The sequence below is a fragment of the Phascolarctos cinereus genome, unplaced genomic scaffold (assembly GCF_003287225.1).
Source record: "Phascolarctos cinereus isolate Bilbo 61053 unplaced genomic scaffold, phaCin_HiC Scaffold_726;HRSCAF=1367, whole genome shotgun sequence".
NCBI classification, from domain to species: Eukaryota; Metazoa; Chordata; class Mammalia; order Diprotodontia; family Phascolarctidae; genus Phascolarctos; species Phascolarctos cinereus.
The window spans coordinates 185395934-185417693 of NW_027556098.1; the positions used below are offsets into that span (position 1 = coordinate 185395934).

Here is a 21760-nt window from a genome sequence, read left to right on the forward strand (position 1 = left end):
TATCCCTGCTTTATATATTATGTATTTATAGATAAGGAAGCTGAGACTGAATGGTTAAATGATTTGCAAAGATTTGCACAGCCAGTAAATACCTGAGACAGGATTTGAACCACCTACAGCATTCTCCCACTGTCTGATATAGCTAACATTTTATACAGCATTTTAAGTTTTTGTAAAGCGCTTTACAAATATTGTCTCATTTGATCTTCACAATGACCCAATAAGATAAGTACTCTTATGATTCCTATTTTTAAAGTTGAGGAAACTGAGCCTGAGAGAGGCGAAGTGATTTGACCAAAGTCACAGAGCTACTAAGCATCTCAGACAGGATTTCATCTGAGGTCTTCCTGACTCCTAAGTCCAGTACTCTATCCACAATACCACTTAGCTACCCATCTCATATAACATTTACACGTCTCATGTGCATTTGCGTGATCAAATGTCTCAATTTGGATGAGCCTAGCCTTGCAAATCAGCTCACCAGGATTAGAAAAATACATATGTTTGCTCTGGAATATTGGCTTTGACTCTGACAGTGTTTGCTAATGCTATTGCTCCCTTTCCTTCCTATTACACAGACAGCCCTATCTTTGCATAGCTGAAGGAAGAGAAATATTGCCTCTGGACGTTACTCTCCTAATGCCTTGCTACTGTGTGCTAGCTGCTGAATAGAACCATGAAACGAGGGAGAGGCATGCAATACGAAGGACGTTATAATCATACTCTGGGTCTTTTGGGAGCCCTCAATTCTATAAGGCTCAGAGTCCTGAAGGGTCATTGTTGCTTTCCCTGGCTAAACCGTATCCAGTGGCCAGGTAGAGAAAATGTCCTTTTTAAAAAGGCATCGAAATGCTACTCGTATCATTGCTCAGCACACAATGGCTCCTGCTGGCAGGTAAATAGAAGGCTGCTCCCTAAAAAGTCAGTTATAAATATTCATCTCATTGCTAAACCTGTCAGGGGTGGATTTGTCTCCCTCTGATGTGTAAACAAGACGCTGAAATATGCAGAGGAAGAGGATGGGGAAGACACCAGTAGGAGATGACACTGATGATATACTGCCTGCTTCTGAGCCCAGATAACGATGCTTTCGTAATAATAATTTTTGTTTTGGAGGGGGGGGATGGAGAGGAGGTTGTTTTCTTGGCTGCCACCTATTCAGCTTTTTGAGAAGGGCAAGTGGATAAGGGAAGGACTTAAATAACTACTGAGAGAAGCTATTTCCTGGGTTTCCAATCATCCTTTTAATTCTCAAGTGATCCTGGAGTAGCCCTGAAAAGCCATTAGAGCATATGCATCCTGACAAACTGTGCAGGTTAACTGTATCGTACCCAGTGCCACTTGGTACACGTGCCCTTCTGGGTTAACGCATTCTTCTCCTTGGCAGAGTCTCAGAACAAAAACCCACTCATGGAGCCATTTGAAATGGAACTGTTGCAATAGCTAAGTGTATTCAAATTTTAATTTCTTTTGGACTGGTCCAATCGACATGAAATGGATGACTCATTCAGTTCACAGACATTTTACCTGAGTAGATACTGCATTGTTCAGGACTATGCATTTAATGGACAGGTACCTTTTTGTCTTTATTCCTCAGTCTTACCTCCAAGGTTAGATTTCATCCCAAGTTACTACGTGAAGTAGGAGAGTTACCAGTTTTTCTTTTGAATCACCTGAAAGTTTGAGATTTCCTTCAATGAATGAAATCAACCAGCAGCATTTTTCATATAATTGGCTCAGAAAACTAGCCCAATTAATCCCCCCCCCTGCCCATAAAGGAATCAGGAGGTCAGTGTTCTGAGCTTTCTAATGACCAAAGAAACAAGGAGATTGTGTGTGTGTGTTTGCATTTATGTATGTATGTGTATAATATGATGGAAGGGGGTATACTGATAATGGTAAGAGTTAAACTTGCAGCTATAAAAGGAGATGAAAAGAGGACATGGAAATCTTAGTCACATGACTAGGAGGTAGACCAAAATAGAGACAGAGAGGTAAATAGAATGGGGCAAAGCTGGGGCTTTTCCCAGGTACTGAATTTAGAGGATACTGGCAGTATTTATAATCATAAGGTTATAGAGTTAGAGCAGAAAGGGACCTTTGAGACATATGGTCCAATCCAGTCCTTCAGCAACATAGACGCAATAAAGCTTATCATCTACTTAGAATAATTAGTTAAAATAGAAAGTTAAGAAATTCTTCAGCTGGGATGAATTTTTCCTTACTTTTTCTACCTCCACCTCCGCCAATGGGGAGGCCTTCTCAGGCGTAGTCCTGTGCTAGTGTCTAGTTTTTTCTATCTTTTACCACAGGACATTGCTGCTGCCCAAAGGAGGATACGTTTCAGACTGATCTGCCTGAGCAAGTGCAGTTTTGTGGTATTTGTACTAGTCATAGAAATTCCTGCTAAGGCTTTGAGCTGATTTTTGCCCTTTTAGGTAGTTCTGCTTTTGCTAGTGAAGGAGCTTCTGGGGCTGAGATAGAGTTCCAAGATATGATATTCTTGAAATTATATTTGGAGAAACCCAATGATATGTGGCTCCTTTCCAGCCCTCTTCACCCTGTAGCAAGACAAGAGGTTTTGGAAACATTCATTAGCATGCCTCAGTCTTTTCCAGGTATGTTTCCCCTGTCCAACTTTGGGGAAAGATCTTTGGAAAAGATGTCTATGAGAATACAATAAAGTTTTAACTTGAAAACTGACCAACATAAAACCCAAATGAATAAATGTACATAAGTGCAGTTAGGCAGCATTTGTACTGGAAAGATCATTGAATTTAAAATCAAAAGACCTGGGTCTGAGTCTTAACTATTCCACTTAGATTATTGGCTATGTGACCTCACGCAAGTCACTTAACATCTCTTAGCCTCAGTTTCTTCATCTGTAAAATGAGGATAATATTCATTCTGTGTTCTTCATGGAATTGTTATAAGACTCAAACAAGATAAAGTATACAAATAAAGTACTTTGGGAATCTTATAGCTCCATGTGTAAATACAGCCAAGAGTTTTTGGATATATTTTAATAAGCAGGAAATTTGAGAATATCTAGGTTAAGAGCTCTGAGTTAGTCCATGTTATTTTATGGTAGGGTGAGTAGTATGTGTTGTGTGTGTGATGTGGTTGTCAAAAGAAGTTTTCTTCCTAAGAGATCTTTAACAGTAGGCTAGACCAATGGAGGCAAACTCAAATGGAAAGGGGGCCACTCAGCTATACATGAGGATGCCAGCAGGTGCTTATTGACTTAGAAAACTACATATTAACATTATCTATGTTCTATTGTATTTTAATTTATTTTATTTCTTTAATTATAGTTCAAGTTCCTTCAGATCAAGAACTATCTCTTTCTCCTTCCTTTCTAAGTCACAGTCTAGAAAGGATAAGATTATGTCTTAGCTGAATCCCAGAGACTACAACAAGATAAGATCAGAGAGGCAAAGAATGTTTAAGACACCTAACTTTCTTTTCTCCCTTCAAACCTACCATATCACCGCTCCCCCTTCACTTTCAGATGAAGGTCTAATATTATACTTCAATGAAAAAATTAAGGTCATGGTCCGTCTTCTTGTCTTAACCTGACACCACCTTCATTATCTTCCTTTACTCTAGTCTCTGTTGAAGAGATGATTCTTTTCCTTGCCACACCCAACCCCTCCACATGTACCTTTGATCTCATCCGCTATTATCTTCTCCAACAGATTGCCTCCACTTTTATCCTCTCTCTCTCTCTCTCTCTCTCTCCTCTCTCTCTCTCTCTCTCTCTCTCATCTTTCAATCTGCTGCCTCCAAATGCATCTAGGTCTTCTTCATCCCACCAAAAATCCCATCAATATATACTAATATCCTTGCTAGTTATCATCCTGTATCTTACCTCTTCTCCCTAAACTCCTTGAAAAATTTATCTCTACTAGGCATGTCTAATTCTTCTCCTTTCACTGTCTTCTAAATCCTGTGCAATCTGACTTGTGACCTTGTCATTCAGCTGAAATGTTATCAGTATTACCAATAACATCTCTCAATTGCCAAATCTAATGCTTTTTCCTCAGCCCTCATCCTTGACTTTCTTGTAGCATTTGACACTGTCGACCACTTCCTCCCAGAAACTGTCTTCTCTGGGTTTCTATAACACTGTTCTCTCCTGGTTCTTCTCCTGCCTAACTCTTGTTCAACATCTTTTGGTGGATCTTCATCCATGTCAACCCCTCAAACTGTAAGGCTCTCTTCAGGGCCATCTTTTTTTTTTCTGTCTGTGCTTAATGATAGCTCATCACTTTTCATGGGTTCGATTATCTCTAAGTAGATAACTTTCAGATCAATATATCTAGCCTTAGTCTCTCTCCCGATCTCTGGTACTAAATAACCAACTGCCTGTCTATTGGACACTTTAAACTGAATGTCCCATAGGCATCTCAAACTCAACATCTCCAAAATCAATCTCATCTTCCCCCTTCCTCCTCTTTCATTCACCCTTTTTCTGAATTTTTGCCAAGGGTACCAACATCTTTTCAGTTAACTAGGTTCGAAACCTTGGTGTCATTATCAGCTCTTCATTGTCACTCCCCTTTCCCTTTACATCCAACCAGCTGCCAAATCTTCTGTCTTCACAAAACCTCCCTCCCATTCCATTCTCTGCATTCACATAACCACCACCCTAGTTCAGGCCTCACCACCCCTTGCCTGGACTATTACAATAGCCTCCATATTGGTTTCCCTCCCTCAAATCTATCTCCTTGATAGACAACTACCAAAAGTGATTTTCCTAATGCACAAGTATGAGCATCTCACCCAAGTCTACTTGATAAACTTCAATGGCTCCCTTTAACCTCTCAGATCAAATATAAATTCCTCTGTTTTGTGCTTAAAGCTTTTCACAACCTGATACTTTCTTATACACTTTTCTTGGCCTAGTATGTATTTTCCAGACTGATGAACTGCAGTAAGGTGGTGAACTCAGAGACCTAGTGATATCAATATTTGAATATAATACTGTCCTCATTTGCTTTAGGGCTCATCATATGTCTTCTTCATGCTCTGATAATTATGTTGAAGTTATAGTCAGTCCTCAATTTTCATGGAGGTAACATTCCTAGAAAACAGTGAAAGTCAAAAAATACAAATGTCTATACATTGAACATATGGGAAATAAGGGGTTGGGTTCCTGGGACCACCAAAAACTGTTATCATTTGCTAAAGATTGCTGAAAATACACTTTTCTGCATATAATTCTTTATGATAAAACATTAATTCTGATAATATGTACTTTTCCTAACTCAGTACTCATGAAATAATCCACAAAATGCAAGGGAGAGTAGAGGCAATTCAAGGGCAGTAATGTCAGAACAACCCTGAGGTGAGAAAGGTTTTGAAAGGGGCAGCCGGCCACTCTAATCTCTCTTTTGGCTATGTGGTTGAACTGTTTCTGGATGAAAAGCTCGTGCCTTGAGGTGAGTCCCCAACCAGGTCAGAGCAGCACTTCCCCCTGGCAGCCAGGCAGGCCAAGCACCACTTCTTGCCAAGCCCTGCGGGGGTGCTTGTGCTCCTGGTGGAAGAGACCTCTGTTTCATTAACCCAAAAACTTAGTTGCTTTCCCGTTTTTTTCAATTCCTTCATCGCTCTGCTTTTGTGAATACTTTCTTCTTTTTTGTAGATGTAACGAATAGTCTATCCATCAACACCAAACTTGAGCGGAGCTACAGGCATTCTAGCACAAAGTTTATCTAACACCTTTATTTTCTCACTAAGCCTCATCACTGACTTTGCACGCTTGGGCTTAGAGCCCAAAAGACTTGCGCTATGCTTTGGGAGCATAATTGCAACACAAAACTTGAGTTTTGAAGGCAAACAATGAAAATGTGCAATGAATGCAGGGAGCTCTTTGCAATGGTAGAATGAACAAGTCCGTGAAGTCCTTTATCAGCTGATGCACAAACTTGCACACGTTGGGCCTCTCATTTTTTCTACTAGCTGGGAATGTGCACCAACCCAAGTCCTGAAAGCTAAGCAAAAGTTAAATGGGCAAATATTGAGGATTCAATGTATTTGTTTTTTCATTAGTTGGAAAAGGGGAAAAAAAATCTGTGTCAGTGAGGCAGTGTGGAATAGTGAAAAGAAACTATGAAATGGGAATCAAGAGATTTGAGTTTCAGTCCTAGATCTGCTATTACTTTTCTGTATGACATTGGGTAAATTGATTTCCCTCTCCAAACCATAGTGTCTATAACTATTAATTGAAGGGATAACCTAGATCAATGGTGTCAAACTCAAATAGAAATTGGGGCCACCAAACCATACATAAAGACCTTTGTGGATAGCATAGTGACTTAGAAAACCATGTAGTAATATCATCTATATTCTATTCTGTCTTATTTTATTAAATATTTCCCAATCACATTTTAATCTGGTTCAGCAACATTCCTTATGGTACACATCTGATTTAGATGGCCTTTGAAGTCTCTCTTAGTTCCTATATTCTATGATCCTATGTTTCTATTTCTTACTTTTTTGGGGAGAAGCAATCGAGGTTAAGTGACTTGCCCAGGGTCACACACAGCCAGTAAGGATCTGAGGCCTGACTTGAACTCATGTCCTCCTAATATAGGGCAGGTGCTCCATCTACTGTGCCACCTAGTTGCCCCTTTCTATTTCTTTTTTTTGATCAGTCAAAAAATGTTTCATGTTACCTTTCAACTACTACACCCTTGGACTTTCTTAAAATATTATGGCAGTAGTTTAAAAAATGTGCACAGATTGTTTTAGTCTCTTTCCATTTGCTTGGCTTTGTTCATGCCTTCTCTATATAATGCCACAACTTTCTTCTTTCCCCTCCTGCAGCCTCCCTCTCCTTCTCTGTCCCACTTAGCTTTCTGAGGCTTCACTACTTGCTTTGTTTCTCTCTTCCCACTCTTAGTTCTTGTTGTCCTTCCTTCTTCATTACCCTAAGACCTAAAATAGCTTCCTCCCATCATGTCCACAGAGTGACCATGGATTGTTCTCCTCCTCCTTCCAAATCAGACTCCTTTATAAAACCTTTCCCAACTTACCAGAAGCGGAGAGAGCAGCTCAAAACACTAAACCAAATTAAGGAGGCTCAGCAATTGCCTTATATGATCTTTTTTCAGTGATAGAATTATGCAGATGTATATATTGTTACCTCTCGTGAGGTAATATTTTCCCCATCCACCCTTTTAGCTCAGTCAAGCAGAGAGTAGAGTCTTAAGCCTATATACTGGTGGAATTAACTAAAATTCCTAGAAAAATTCTGGAATATATTATTAAAGAGATGCTTTATGTGTGTTTGTTTTTTTCTGGGTAATTTAATCATTTTATTAATAATGCTATCATTTTATCTATAATCATATGAAGAAATATTCTAAATCACTATTGATTACAGAAATGCAAATTAAAACAACTCTGAGGTACTACCTCATACTCTATCAGATTGGCTAATATGACAGAAAAGGAGATTGATAAATAGTGGAGAAGATGTGAGAAAATTGGAACACTAATACATTGTTGGTACAATTGTGAACTAATCCTATCATTCTAGAGAGCAATTTGGAACTATGCCCGAAGAGCTACACCCTTGATCCAGCAATACCACTACTAGGTCTATATCCTAAAGAGATCTTGAAAAAGGGGAAAGGACCAAGACGTACAAAAATATTTATAGCAGCTCTTTTTGTTGTGGCAAAGAACTGGATATTGAGGGAATGCCCATCAATTGGGGAATGGCTGAACAAGTTGTAGTATATGAATATAATGGGATACCATTGTGCTATAAGAAATGGTGAGCAGCATGATTTGAAAAAAACCTGGAAAGACTTATATGAGCTCAGGCTGAGTGAAGTGAGCAGAACCAGGAGAACATTGTACACAGCAACAGCAATGTTGTACAATGATTAACTATGATAGACTTAGCTCTTCTCAGCAATGCAGTGATCCAAGACTATTCCAAAAGACTCATGTGGGAAAATGCTATCCACATTCAGAGAAAGAGCTATGGAGTCTGAATGTAGATTTTGTGTTTGATCCTGTAGGTAATAGGGAGCCACTGGGGTGGGGGGGAGTGACATGATCAGACCTGTGCTTTAGCATGATAACTGAGTAGAAGGATGTATTGGAGTAAGGAAAGACTTGAAGCAAGGAGACAGAACAGCAAGCTGTTGCTGACATGTTAAGAAAGTAAAAATGACAGGTCTTGGCAACAGAATGGATATTGGTGGGGGAGGGGGAAAGAGAGTGAAGAGTTAAGGATGACAACTAGGTTGGGAGCCTCAGTGAGTGGGCAGTAATAAGGAATTTTGGAAGGGGAAGCATTTGGGAGGAAAGATAATAAGTTCAGTTTTGGACTTATTGAGTTTAAGATGTTTACAGGACATCTCACATGAGATGTGCAATAGACAGCTGGAGATATGAGCCTGGAGGATTGCAGAGAGATTAGGGCTGGATAAGGAAATTTGAGAATCATTAGCATAGAGATGAAAACTGGATCTATGAGAGCGGATGACATTGCCAGATGAAACAGCACAGAAGGAGAAAAAAGAGGTCTATGACAGAGCCTATAGAATTTGCATGATATTTTACATACATTTTCTAATTGGAGATATTTTAATGAACCATAAACTCCAAATGATACAACATGGCCAGCAAAGAAGCTGACATGAACATAGACCTTGATCTTGATATAATGCCCAGAACAAGAAAGGTGATAGTCTTATTGTATTCTGATCTAGTTAGACCATATCTGGAATATTGTGCTCACTTTGGGGTGCCACATTTTAGGAAGGACATTGACCAAGAGATGAAGTCACCTGAAACCATAATATAGGAAGATAACAGGAAGGAAATGAATATGATTAGCCAGGAGAAGAGAAGACAAGGGAGGCTGGCTTTCCTTCAAGCATTTGAAAAGTCATATGGGAGAGAGATTAAACTTTGTTCTGCCTTAGAGGGTAAAACCTGGAGCAATGTATGTAAGCTACTGAGGGACCAATTTAGGCTTGGCTTCGGGAAAAACAAACAAACAAACAAACGAACAAACATTCCCAAAAATTAGAGATACCCCAAATTAGATGAGTTGCCTTAGATGCCAGACAACTACTTGTCAAGAATATTGTAGTGAGAATTACTGTTAGCTAGTGGGTCCCTAAGGCCCTCTCCAGCTCTGAAATTCTGAAATTCTATTGCTTCTGAAGTAATTGTTTTCATGATTCTGCCATAGCTCACAGAGAATTGTTTCTGGGATTGATCTGGTCTGTTCCTGGGGTTTGAGCCTGTTTGGCTAAGTAGGGTTGGCAATAGCCATGAAAAATCTGGAATAGTTCAGGTTCTCCTAATACCAAGAATTTGAAGAACTGGGTTGCTCCTGCACTTTCTGTAAATTACTTGAGTATTGTAGATTGAAATTTTTTTGGTTCTAGGCTGAACTACTTAGCCTTTTCGCCCCAGATTCTTTCAAAACACCCTCAGTCTACCCCTTTAGATGACAGTAGATAAGACTTCAATGTTTCCTGGGTGTGACTGAAATTTAAATGTCTTAAACACGTAATGAGTTGAAGGCTCTTTGAATTGTTATGTTCAGCTCCAAGCATATTATATACATTAATCAGTGCTGTGCACATGTTAAATGACCAGATTGTAATTTTCACTCTGATTTCTTTACTACTAAGAATCTAATCTTCCAGGTAGTCCCAGAGCACCTCAACTTGATCCACCTTCTCTGCTAACTCCCACCACATCTTCCTTGTAACATTTGCCCACCCTTTTCCTGAATACCATGAGGCCTGGTACCCATCTAGTGTCAAGCTCAAATAAAAATGGTGGTCATTAATTTATATGTAAGGATCCCTGCAGGCTGCATATTGATTTAGTTTTAAAATGGAATGTTTTATTACATTTTCACATATTTTGTTAAATATTTTCCATTTACATTTTAATCTAGTTTGGCAGCCCTGGAGAGTGTTGCTGGTCACATCTCTGAGTTTATTGACATCTCTGATATAAACTACTTAAAGACCCCTATTCTTAAATGCACAGAATCGACTCAAAGTAAAGCAGGTGAAGATAGTACCATCAAAATAAGAGCAAGATACTGTAGTAACTGAATTAAACCGTGTTAGCAGATTACTCCATTGACAATATTTTATGTGCTAACTTATGCCCTTCTGTTCCAGGGGCTCGTGTAAATGCCAAGGACAACATGTGGTTGACCCCACTCCACAGAGCTGTTGCCTCCCGGAGCGAAGTGAGTTTCACCTGATGTATTTTAACACTTAATTCATTTCATCTCACAAACATTTAGGTGACTACTATTTATGAGACAATGTGTTAAGAAAACAAGGATATGATACGGTACTCTGTTCTTTAAATATATACTCGTAAGTGGGAAAACTATAATACAAAGGTGAGTGAGATGAGTCCCAAGGAATGGTCCAGCCAAACAGCTAAGAGAATTTTGAATAGGGAAAGATTACTTTCGCCTGGGGGAGGGAGTGAAAGGGTTGGTGGTCATGAAAGGCTTCATGGAGGAAGTGGTATTCAAGTTGGCCCTTAGGGATGTCAGGACAGACTTTGACAGATGATGTTGAATGGGGGATTCCGTTCTGTGCATGGGAGCCAGTGTGAGCAAAGATGTAGACACGGGAGAGGGAAGAATGAATGAGGGTCATCTAGTTTGCCTGGAATGTAAGTACATGAAGAGGAATGGTGATATAAAACTAACAAGATGATTTGGAGCCAAAGTATGGAGGGCTCTGAATGCCAGCATCAGGAGTTTATTCTGTGAGTATTGGGAGTACTAAAGGTTTTTGAATAAAAGAGTAACATGGTCAGTGTTAGATTAAGATTATTTTCTCAGGCAGCGGCGTTCAAGGCACTCTGCCAGGCACGGGGGATATAGAGACAAAAATGAAATAGTCTCTGCCCTCAAGGAGCTTAAATTCTACTGAAGAGACACAACTGGAATACAGATAAGTAAATACAAAGGATATATAAAATAATACAAAATGATTTTAAGAGGGAGAGAACTTTACTAGTCAATGAGGGAGGTGCTTACTCAGGAAAAGTCTCATGTACATAGAAGGTGATATTGAACTGTGTCTTAAAAGAAGCGAAGGATTCTGGACAATGGAAGTGATGAGGAAGTGCTTTCCACAAGTGAGAGACCACTTGTACCAACACAAAGGTGAAGGATATAATATCATCTATGGGTAAGAGCTAGCATGTCAGTTTTACTGGAATGGAAAAGAAAAAAGGGAAAGAATATGAAATATGATTTTAGAGGTAGGTGGAAGCTAGGTTGTATAAGGCCTTCATTGCCAACCAATGGATTTTCTCAGAATCACATTTTATTCTAAAGTAAATAAAGAGACATTGAAGAATTTTTCATTTAGGAGTAGCAGGTTGACATATTGAGATCTGGATTTTAGGAATATTAATTTTGTGTCTGTTGGGGCAGGTGGATTGAAGGAAAGAGAGACTGGACACAGAAGGCCAATAAAGACGCTACTGCAATAGTCCAGATGAGACATTATGAGGGCCTGACTTAGAGTAGATGTTATGTGAATGGAAAGTAAGTAATGGATGCGAACAATGTTGTAGAGATAGATTCAACTGGGGATTTGGAACTGCTTGGATATGGGGGATGAGGAGGAGGAAGATCAAAGGATGAATCCAAGGTTGTAAATCTAGGTGACTCAAAAAATGATGGAGTCATCAATAGAAATGGGGAAATTTGTCAGAAGGATTGGTTTTGGAGATGATGGAATGAGTCCTGTTTTGTACATGTTGAATGTGAAGTGCCTTGGGCTGACTAGTCAGTTATACATTTAACTATCAGGTAATTTAGGACTGGAATTTGAGGAATGAGTAGCTCTAGTCATTTCCATGATGAGATGAGCAAAGTGATGAGTACAGAGAGATAAAAAGGAAAGGGCTCTGAACAGAGCTTTGGGGAATATGCACATAGTGAGTAGGAACAGGAGGATGGTCAAGCAGAAGAGGCTAATAAGGGACAATGAAAACGGGTAGAAAGAGACCCAAGAGAGAAGTGTCAGAGGAGCCAAAAAAAGAGACTCCCTAGGAGTGAGTGAATTGTTGACAGTGTTAAAAGTTGCAGAGAGGTCGAGTAGAAGGAGGTCTGCAAAAAAGTTCATTAGATTTGGCAGTTGTGATTGTTTGTAATCTTGAAGACAGCAGTTTCAATTGATTGCAAGAGCCTCAGAAATATTGGGAGATGAGCAAATATAAGCAATGAGTGTAAGTGGCTCCTTCTAGGAAAAGATAGGGTAAAATGAAGATTTTTTTTCCATGATTAGGGAGGCCTGGATATGTTTGTAGGAGTCAGGTATGGAACTCATAGATAAGGAAAGTTTAAAAGTGAGACAGAGGCAATGACAAAGGAGATAAATGCCTGGAAAAGACAGGTGTGGTTGGCCTTCACAAGAAGAGACATGTAGTCATCAGAGAATGGACTATAAGAAGGAGAACAGAATGGAGGGGGGTGAAGAGAATGTTTGAGGTATGGAATAATGGAAGTAAAGTTAGTTTGGAATGAATGGCTTCTATTTTCCCAGTAAAATAGGAGGTGAAATCTTGAATAAAGCATTTATTAAGTGCTTATCACTAGGAATAGAGGTAAAAAAGGATACCCTCAAGAAGCTCACATTCTAATGAGGGAGGCAGTATCTACAGAAGGTTTCAGTTGCAAGTTAGATGGAAAAGTCTCCTGGTCCTTAGGATGCAGGGATAAAACAGATGGTAATGCATCTTTAATGTCATTTCCACTAATAAAATCATATCAGTTTTTGATGATGAACTGTTTGACAAGGCCGAGGACATTGGTGGTAAGAACTTTCATTTCTGAGTCTTCAGTTAGCTGTGGCTAAAGCGCCACTAGGAACATTTCCCAGGCTGCATCTTTCTGGGTGTTGCTTCCCAGCATTGTTGGTGGAGGTCACTGTCCTGGAGCTAATGCTAATCCCAAGACTCCTGGGTTTGGAATCCTGGGCTGCGGCCCCTCAGGGCCTGAGGGGAGATGGCAGTCAAGATAGTGGTGGGGGTGGTGGTGGTTTGACTTGTCTGGCACATGTTATCTGCTGTCTCTTCTTCAGGATGCCTTGCAATTCCAGTGAGGCTGGCTTGCCTGCCCTTTGTATGGCTGATGGTTGACAGTGTGGGGGTGTCTGGGCCCCTTCTCCACAGGAGTTGCTTTCCTAAATAATGGCTGTGAGGGCTGGGCTGGAAGCAGGCCTAGTTGTCTAGAGGGTCCTGCCTCTTTCAGAGGTCTGCCTCTCTCAGAGGTCCTGTGCCCATCTACCTATTTCTGGTAGTTGGTCATCAGTTATTACTTGTGGTAGTGAAGGTGGGACTTTTCACAATCATTTTCCCCCTAAGGCTATGGGGGTTAGTCTGGAAGCAGGTCTGCTATTGTAGAACACTGCCATTCCCAAAAGTCTTAGGCTCAGGGTCCTTGGGTGTCTGCACCAAGGTCTGAAGGGACTTGGTGGTCAAAGTGGTGGTGTTGATTTGCCGACACATGCTGCTTCCTGTCCCTTCCTCAGGCTGCCCCACTGCTTCAGCTAGCATAAAGTGGTATAGAAGTTTTGAGAAGAGAGAAGAAAGTGTTGAAATAGTTATTGTGGAGAGAGTAATAGAGAATCAGTTAAGAAAGAATAAAAAAAATATCAAGTAGCAGTGAGGGCCCACAGAGATCAGACAATAAGAATTTGTAGTGAATCCAGACAATTAAGATTAGATAAGAAAGACACTGGAGGCAAATGAACTATTAGGAGGTTGTTAGACTAATCTAGGTGAAAAAAGATATGGTCCCAAATGAGGGTGGTTGCTGTGAGAAATGGGAAGAGGGGACAAATGCCAATGACATAGCAGAGACAGAATCAGAAGGATACTTAGAGCTTAGATTTAGGGCTTGGTCCAACCTTCTCATCTATGGGATACTCAAGGTTACTCAAGTAGCAAGTAGCGGTTGGGATTTGAACCTAAGTCCTTTGAGTCTAAATCCAGAACTCTTTCCACCGAACTTGGCTACTCTTCATCTTTAGTAATGACTTGATCATATCACAACCTTCCTGGTTTTAAGTTTTTAGAGATTCTAGAATTGTGCTTTTGACCTCTTTTGGTTAGTGTGATTTCAATAATACCAATAAAAAGATTTGTTGGCCTCAGAGTCCATCTGGACAGCTGGGAGGGGGGTGACTAGAAGGGGCTTGCTAAAACCAGGGTTAGTTGAGGGTTTTCTTTTTAAGGAAGATGAGAAATCCTTTGATTTTCTATGTTATCTAGAAAAGCAAATGTAATAGGCTATTTTCCCTTTCTAATATTCAACTTTATGGTGTGCAGAGGAAAATGTATTAGCTGCCTTTGAGCAGGTCATACAACTGGCAGGAGGTGGGGGAGAAAGGAGAGGTCTATGCCCAAATCTGGATTTTGTTCCTGACTTTTTCACTAAGCAGTTTCACTAAGTTTTCAAAAAGCAGACTCTTTCACTTTTGGCTTTTCTTGTGTAGAAGTTGTTATGCTAATTGAGGGTATTAGTCTAGGACTTTCTTCCAAAACTGACTTCTTTGCTGTTTTTACTAAACACAGATAGACTAAAGATAACATAAGATTGGTTAACAGCAGCCGCCCAACTCTGGAGGAGCCATGGCTTCCAAGGAAGGCATTTAAATGATATTCCATTGGCTGACAGAGATGGAATCGTTCCTGTGACCTGGGCTGTGTTTGCCATTTCTGGAGGCAGCTTGTAAATACTTAGCTCTTATCCATTCACATAGTGGAAGGTCCTAGAGAAGCCTCCTGACTGCCAGCAGCGCCCTCTACAGGTCTGTAGAAGGAACTCCATGCCTCGGGAGTAAATTCAGAAAGTGATTAAATGCAAACAAAATCTATGAAAATTTACAAATAATCACAGTCAAATGTAAGTCATCCAAAAATCATGTCTTTTCACTAAAGGCTGCTGTGGCAAGTTGGCACCTTCCTTCTGGGAGTTTTTATCAGATTTGTCTCTGTAACTGACTTGAAATCAGAAAGACTGGGGTTCATATCCCACCTCTGATTCTTACTAGTTATGTGACCATGGGCAAGTCGTGTATTGCTCTGAGTTTTCCCACCTGAAAACTGGGAATCATAATACTGTAGTACTTACTTCAGAGTTTTTGTGTGGTCTAAATGAGCTAATGTATGGAAAGTGTTTGGCAAATGCTTATTATATTATTTATAATATTATATTTTATTTCATTATTTGTTGCTATTATTAGTAATAGTATTAATTATTATATTATTGTAATATGTTAGATATAATTACATAAAATTATATATAATGTGCACATATACACAGATGTAATATTCACACATATATACAGACACACATGTGTGTATATATGTATGAATGAGAGTTATTCTTTCCCATATATTTTATTCACTATGATAATCCTAAAGCATAAGTCTAACCACGTTGATCTCCCTCTCCAAAAGCTTTAGGGGGCCCCTGCTTCTTCCAGAATAAAAAACTAGATCTCCTGTTTGGCAGGTGTCTCATATGAATGGATAAGGAAATTGTAGAACTACATAGGAAATGTACCATTAAAGATTATGATTCTCTTGACAGATCTACATTAAGTGTTCACCTAAGCCATCAGGTAGCTAAGGCAGCTAGGGCAGCTAGTTGGTACAGTGGATAGGGTATCAGCCTGGAGTCAGGAAGACCTAAGTTCAAATCTAGCCTCAGACACTTACTAGCTGTGTGACCCTAGGCAAGTCACTTAAGCCTGTTTGCCTCAGTTTCCTCATCTATAAAATGAACTGTAAAAGGAAACGGCAAACCACTTTAGTATCTTTGCCAAGAAAACCCCAAATTGACTTAAGAAGTGTCAGATATGACTGAAAAATGACTGAAAAGGAAATAAGTCATCATAACAAGTACTTAGAAACAACAACAACAAAAACCTTTGAAGTTTAACAGATGGAGATACATGTCTATAGCACATAAAACTAAGATTCAACAAACCTTTGGAATTATCGGCTTTGCTTTTTCAAGCCCTGGCCTCTTGAATGTTTCCATTAGAATTCTGGACATGTTCCAAAGTCCTCAGCAAGCCTCTTTGGTGCTCACAGCTCTTACCGTAATTGGCCTATGTAAAGAAAAATGCCGAGGCTAAATATGATGATGGGTGATTTTAAAGGAACAATCTTGTTAATTGGACAAATAAGATGGGCACCAATTTACATAATTCCAGTAGAATGTAGGATAAAAGAATTAATAATTAGAGCAATACAATAAATGCACATGGGGATTTGGGTGCTGCTGCAGGCTCTGTCAGCTTTAAAACTTCTCTTAATAGACATAGTTTGTGATATATGGGGTTTACAGTTGGATTATAGTATAACATTAATTCCACAAATTTCACTTGAATACTGACTTTGTATAAAGCCCTAGAAGGGAGGGGCAGGGCACAAGATGCTTTAATGAACAAAACAGGCTCTCTGCCCCTAAGGAGTTCCCAATTTGTAAAATATGCCACTATTTATGCCTAGTGGGTGACATGTATAATTACAAACAACAATTATTTTTCAGTAATTTTTGAACACTGAAGTGCTAGCAAGTGCATAGCTAACTGCTTGAAAAAATATGCTCCTATTAGACTTTTAGGGGTTAATCTTCAAATTGAGTCTTCCTTTGATCTCTCTTGGTGGTACAAGGGAAGAGAGTACAAAACCTGGTGTCTGAGTTCAAATTTGGCCTCAGACACTTAACTAGCTTTGTGACCCTGAGCAAATCACTTAATCTGTGTCTGGGAATAATAATAGCATCTATCTCCCTAAACTGTGGTGAGGATTAAATAAGATAATATTTGTATAGTACTTAGCTTGGTGCCTGGAAAGTGGTAGGTGCTATATAACTGAATTTATTTCCCCTCCCTTCCTCTGGAGCAGAGGTTCCCAAAGTTATTTAGCCTATTGCCCCCTTTTCAAAAAAAAATTACTTTACTTTCTTTAACCCTTTAACAGTTTTTTGAAATTTGTGTCATTTAAAAAATATTTTTTGAATGACGCATCTTAAATTTAATAATTTCTTATGAATTTGTGGGGGTTTTCCTGCATTAAAATTTTGAGTATGGAATATTTTTGTCATGTAACCCTATAGTATTATATTTTAAACAAGTCATTACATACACATATTCCTGCTGAGGCATGCTGGACTTCCCAACAATGCATGACAGGCTTGCCTGCCAACACTTGTTTATTAAGACCTATCAGTGGACTTGACTACTGATAGGTTGTAACTTGCATTTTGTGTGTTTATTTGGAAAATAATGCAATCACTATGACTTTGACTCTGTTACACCACAGATGAAACATGTATGAACAGTTTTGCAAAATTTTCTTCTCTTCTTTCCTTTTGCTTCCACTGTCCCCTTATTTTTATTCAACATTTCCCCCTCCCCCAATTGCACCCAAGGCTACTACCACCCCCTACATTGTTCCAGTACCCCTCCGAGGGCAGTATCACCCACTTTGGGAATTGTACATAGATAAGAAAATGCAAATACATACAAAATAAAGTGCAACTAGGGTCTAAGAGTTTCTGGACCTTAGTTTCTCCTCATTTATAAAATGAACAGATAACCTCTAAAGTACCTATCAACAATAATGCCTATCTAACCTTTTTGGTGACACCATGGAAAGAGTACCGGCTCTAGAATCAAGAAGACTCATCTTCTGGAGTTCAAATCCAGCCTCAGACACTTACTAGCTATGTGACCCTAGGCAAGTCTCTTAACTCTGTTTGCCTCAATTTCCTCATCTGTAAAATCAGCTGGAGAAGGAAATGGCAAACCACTCCAGCATCTCTGCCAAGAAAACCCCAAATGGGGTCACAAAGAGTCAGACACGACTGAACAACAACCCTTTTTAGAGCACTTGGAGGATTTTCAAAGCCCATTCCTTATACACTTCATTTTATTTAAGTCCTCTAAAACTACAGTCTGTGAATACAGAGTAATTTGGCAGGGTGGAGAAAAAGAGCAAGCTCTAATAATGGGGGAATCAGACCTTTACATCTAAGAGATTTAGTTCCCCTTATTTGTATTTGCTTATTCAAGAAGAAAAAACAATTGATTTTATAGTTAAACCACCTACTTTAGTAGTAACAAATAGTTTCTATCTATTTACTACTCTTGTCTCCTGGTGAGAGCCTCTACTTTTGTGAATGAACTCAGTGCTTTTTATTGCCTGTTTTACAAAACAACATGGGATGGGAATGGAAGAGATTTTTTTGTATTTGGGAATTCATAGAACAGCTATAACATTTTTTTCTGTCTGAAAAAACCAAGGTAGAAGAAAGGATTCAAGAAATTTTAAATGATTGTAAAGAAAGTTTCCTTCACAAGTTTAGTTTTTGCTCAGCCATAGTTGTATAAAGCTTCTTCAGTATGGTTCAGAAATTGTTATTAGGCAAATGTAGGTAGTTCACACTTCAACTTTTTTTTATTTTAAATGGCTGCAGAGATTTAAAGTTTTAAAGTGTTTATTTCAAGAAACTTTGCGGCTGCTTCTAATCTCACGATCATTTTAGCCCATTTAAGTTGAACAAAATATATTAAACTATGCATGAACTTCTTCGCATGGGAAGAATTTCCCGAAAGATTCCTTTCTAGTTAGTAAAGTAAAAACTATGCTACTCATTACATAATCCAAAGGTTGGGGGGAGAGGGGGAGATGGAAAGAACATGAAAAAATGACCAGGCCCGGGGCATCCTGATAAAAACAGAGAAATGCTTGTTACTATTTCCCCCTTCTTGGTTCTCCCTCACCCCTATCCCTCCTTCTGTTTCTCCATATTTCTACTCCAAACTATGTGTGTGAGAATGTGGGTATGGATATGGGGGTATGTGTATGTGTGTGTTAACCCTCCTTTGTATGATTCTTGTCGTCCCTACTTATCCCATTCCTTCCTCCATGTTTGTTTGCTGTTAATCTTTCTTTATCATTGCTGGAATAAAAATGAGAGAGTTAGGATTCCATTTGACCTACCATGTTGGCATCTTAGCTAAAAAACAGAGAAATGAAAGGGACATTCAGTGATGAGCCCCTCACCAGGCTACAAAAGTTCCAAAAGGCTATGACTGCTGCCAAAGTAGGCCTTGAATTTGGGAATCTCTGTATAATTCAAATGGAAAGAGGTATTTGATGTGTCCCAAAAGTCTTAGTGCAGTTTTAAGTTTTAATTACTTCAGAAGTATAAATGCTGCAAATTTATTAAGACTATCATTTCATCATTTCAAAGTTTAATTATTTTAATTTATTTAAACTCATTTAGTTTTGTGAATTTTGAATTTAAAAACTGTGTATGCTTCAAAACTTCGTCCTTTGGATAGTCTTAAGGCTAGGATTACAAATTCTGTCTAGTCAGTTAGCAGCAGATGAAAGGTTTTTGTTGTTGTTCAGTCATTTCAGTCATGTCGAACTCTTTGTGAGCCCATTTAGCATTTTCTTGGTAAAGACACTGGCGTGGTTTGCCATTTCCTTCTCCAGCTCATTTTACAGATGAGGAACTGAGGCAAACAGGGTTAAATGACTTGCCCAAGGTCATACAACTAGTACATGTCTGATACCAGATTCGAACTCAGGAAGTGTAGTGTTCTTGACTTCAGGCCCAGTACTCAATCTACTGTACCACCTAGCTGTTCCTTGAAAGGTTTTACCAAGTTTGAAAATCTATTGGAGCAAAATATAGCATAAGACTGTGATTGTATTGCATTTTAATAAGAAACATGTCAGCATTTTAAATATTTAAATAATTAACCTTTCAATTTTTTTAAAAGTGTGTAGCATTAAGACATCGCCAAAGGCCTCATGATGGAAAATGCTATCCACATCCAGAAAAAGAATTATGGAATTTGAATGCAGAGAGAAGCTTATTATTTGCTATTTTTTTTTCTTCTGTTGTGTTTTGTTTCCTCTCTCTGATGGTTCCTCCTATTGGTTCTAATTCTTCCTTACAACATGACTAATGTGAAAATACGTTTAATAGGAATGTATATGTATAGACTATATCAGATTGTGTTCCATCTTGGGGAGGGAGGTAGGGAAAAAAATCTAAAACTGAAAAACTTATGGAAGTGATTGTTGATAAAATAAATAATAAAGTTTTAAAAAGTGTGTAATCCTGAAGTCATTAAGTCCTAAAACTGAATTAAGATACCCTGTATTGGAGACTCCATTTACCTATTTCCTTTTTTACCTGTACTAATGGCTTGTGCTTCCCTCTATCCACTTAGTTGTTACTATCTTTTGTTTCCTTAGATTTCCTTGTATTTACTTATTTGTGTACGGTATTTATTCCTGCCATCCCTATTTCAGCAGAATATAAGATTCCGAGGCAGATAGGTGTTGCAGTAGATTATACACAAAGTGTGGAGTCAGGAAGACCTGAATTCAAGGTCTCAGACACTTGCTAGCTGTGTGACCTTGGGCAAGTCACTTAACTTTTCTCTGTCTCAGTTTCCTCAATTATATCTACCTTTCAGGGTTGTTGCAAGGATTAAATGGGATAATATTTGTGAAGTGCTTAGCACAGTGCCTGGTACATAGTAGAGACAATACTTATTTCCTTCTTTCCTTCCTTCATTTCTTCTCCTTCCTTCCTTTCTTCCTTTCTTTGTATCAGTGCTTGTTGACTGACTGACTATGCCAATATATTATTAGTGTGCAAAAGTTCACCTTTTTTTTTCAGCTGGACAACTTATAAAAAATAAATTTCAATTCTTTGATATGTAGTCTAGCCCTAGTCTACTTCATATCCTACTCTTTACTCTTCTATATAAAACAAACTAGTGTACACTGTCCCTCTAATATGTAGTGTAACTCTTCCTTTGCTCTTCCTACTCTTCCTGCTTAGACTGCCCTTCACATCTTTCCACTTCTTCAAGATCCAGTTTCAGTCCCACCTTCTCCATGAGGTCTTTCTTTTCTGTCCCAGGCTTCAGTGATTGCTTCCTTCTCTGAACTCTTTTCTGTCTGTATCACTCATGCAAAATAAGCTATCTTTTATTATATGTTATCTTAAGACATACACTCCAAATCTCCCCAACTAGATCATAAAGGCCCTTGAGAATAGGGACCAAGTCACAAGCCTTGTTGTGTCCTCATTATCTGGTACCTCTTATAGGCACTTGATAAATGTTGGTTGATGATGATAGCTCAGACTCCACTTCTCTTCTAGGAAGCTGTGCAAGTATTAATTAAGCACTCAGCTGATGTCAATGCTCGGGACAAGAACTGGCAGACTCCTCTCCATGTAGCTGCTGCAAATAAGGCTGTTAAGTGTGCAGAAGTCATCATCCCACTGCTAAGCAGCGTCAACGTCTCTGACAGAGGAGGGCGGACAGCCTTACACCATGCGGCTCTGAATGGCCATGTGGAGGTGGGTGGGCAGCAAGTCACAAGGAATGCAAATATTCACCCCTTACCCTCTCTTTGCCCATTGTGGAGATACGTATCATGTTTGAGAATGATATAACAGTATAATTTTTAGAGAAAGAAATGTCCTAGGTTACCATTTTTTATTTTTACATTTAGATAATGGTGAATTGAAATAGTGTGATCTCACAATACTTTCTCTCGAAATGAGAGAAAGTAGGCTGGCAGTGTATGTGGCCAGGCTCTTTTCATTGCCTACCAGATTCTTAATGTGCATTCCAGGACCCTTGGCCATATAATCTTTCTACCTTCTTTGGATCAA

The 21760-nt window shown here is 39.0% G+C and overlaps 1 protein-coding gene across 1 annotated transcript in view; it reads left to right on the forward strand.

The window, feature by feature from the left end:
- ANKRD44 (ankyrin repeat domain 44) overlaps positions 1–21760 on the forward strand; it is a 366840-nt gene that overhangs the window by 203562 nt on the left and 141518 nt on the right. Inside the window, 2 exon segments of the mRNA XM_020993541.2 lie at positions 10173–10243; positions 21242–21442. Of these exon segments, the coding sequence (XP_020849200.1) occupies positions 10173–10243; positions 21242–21442 (272 nt within the window).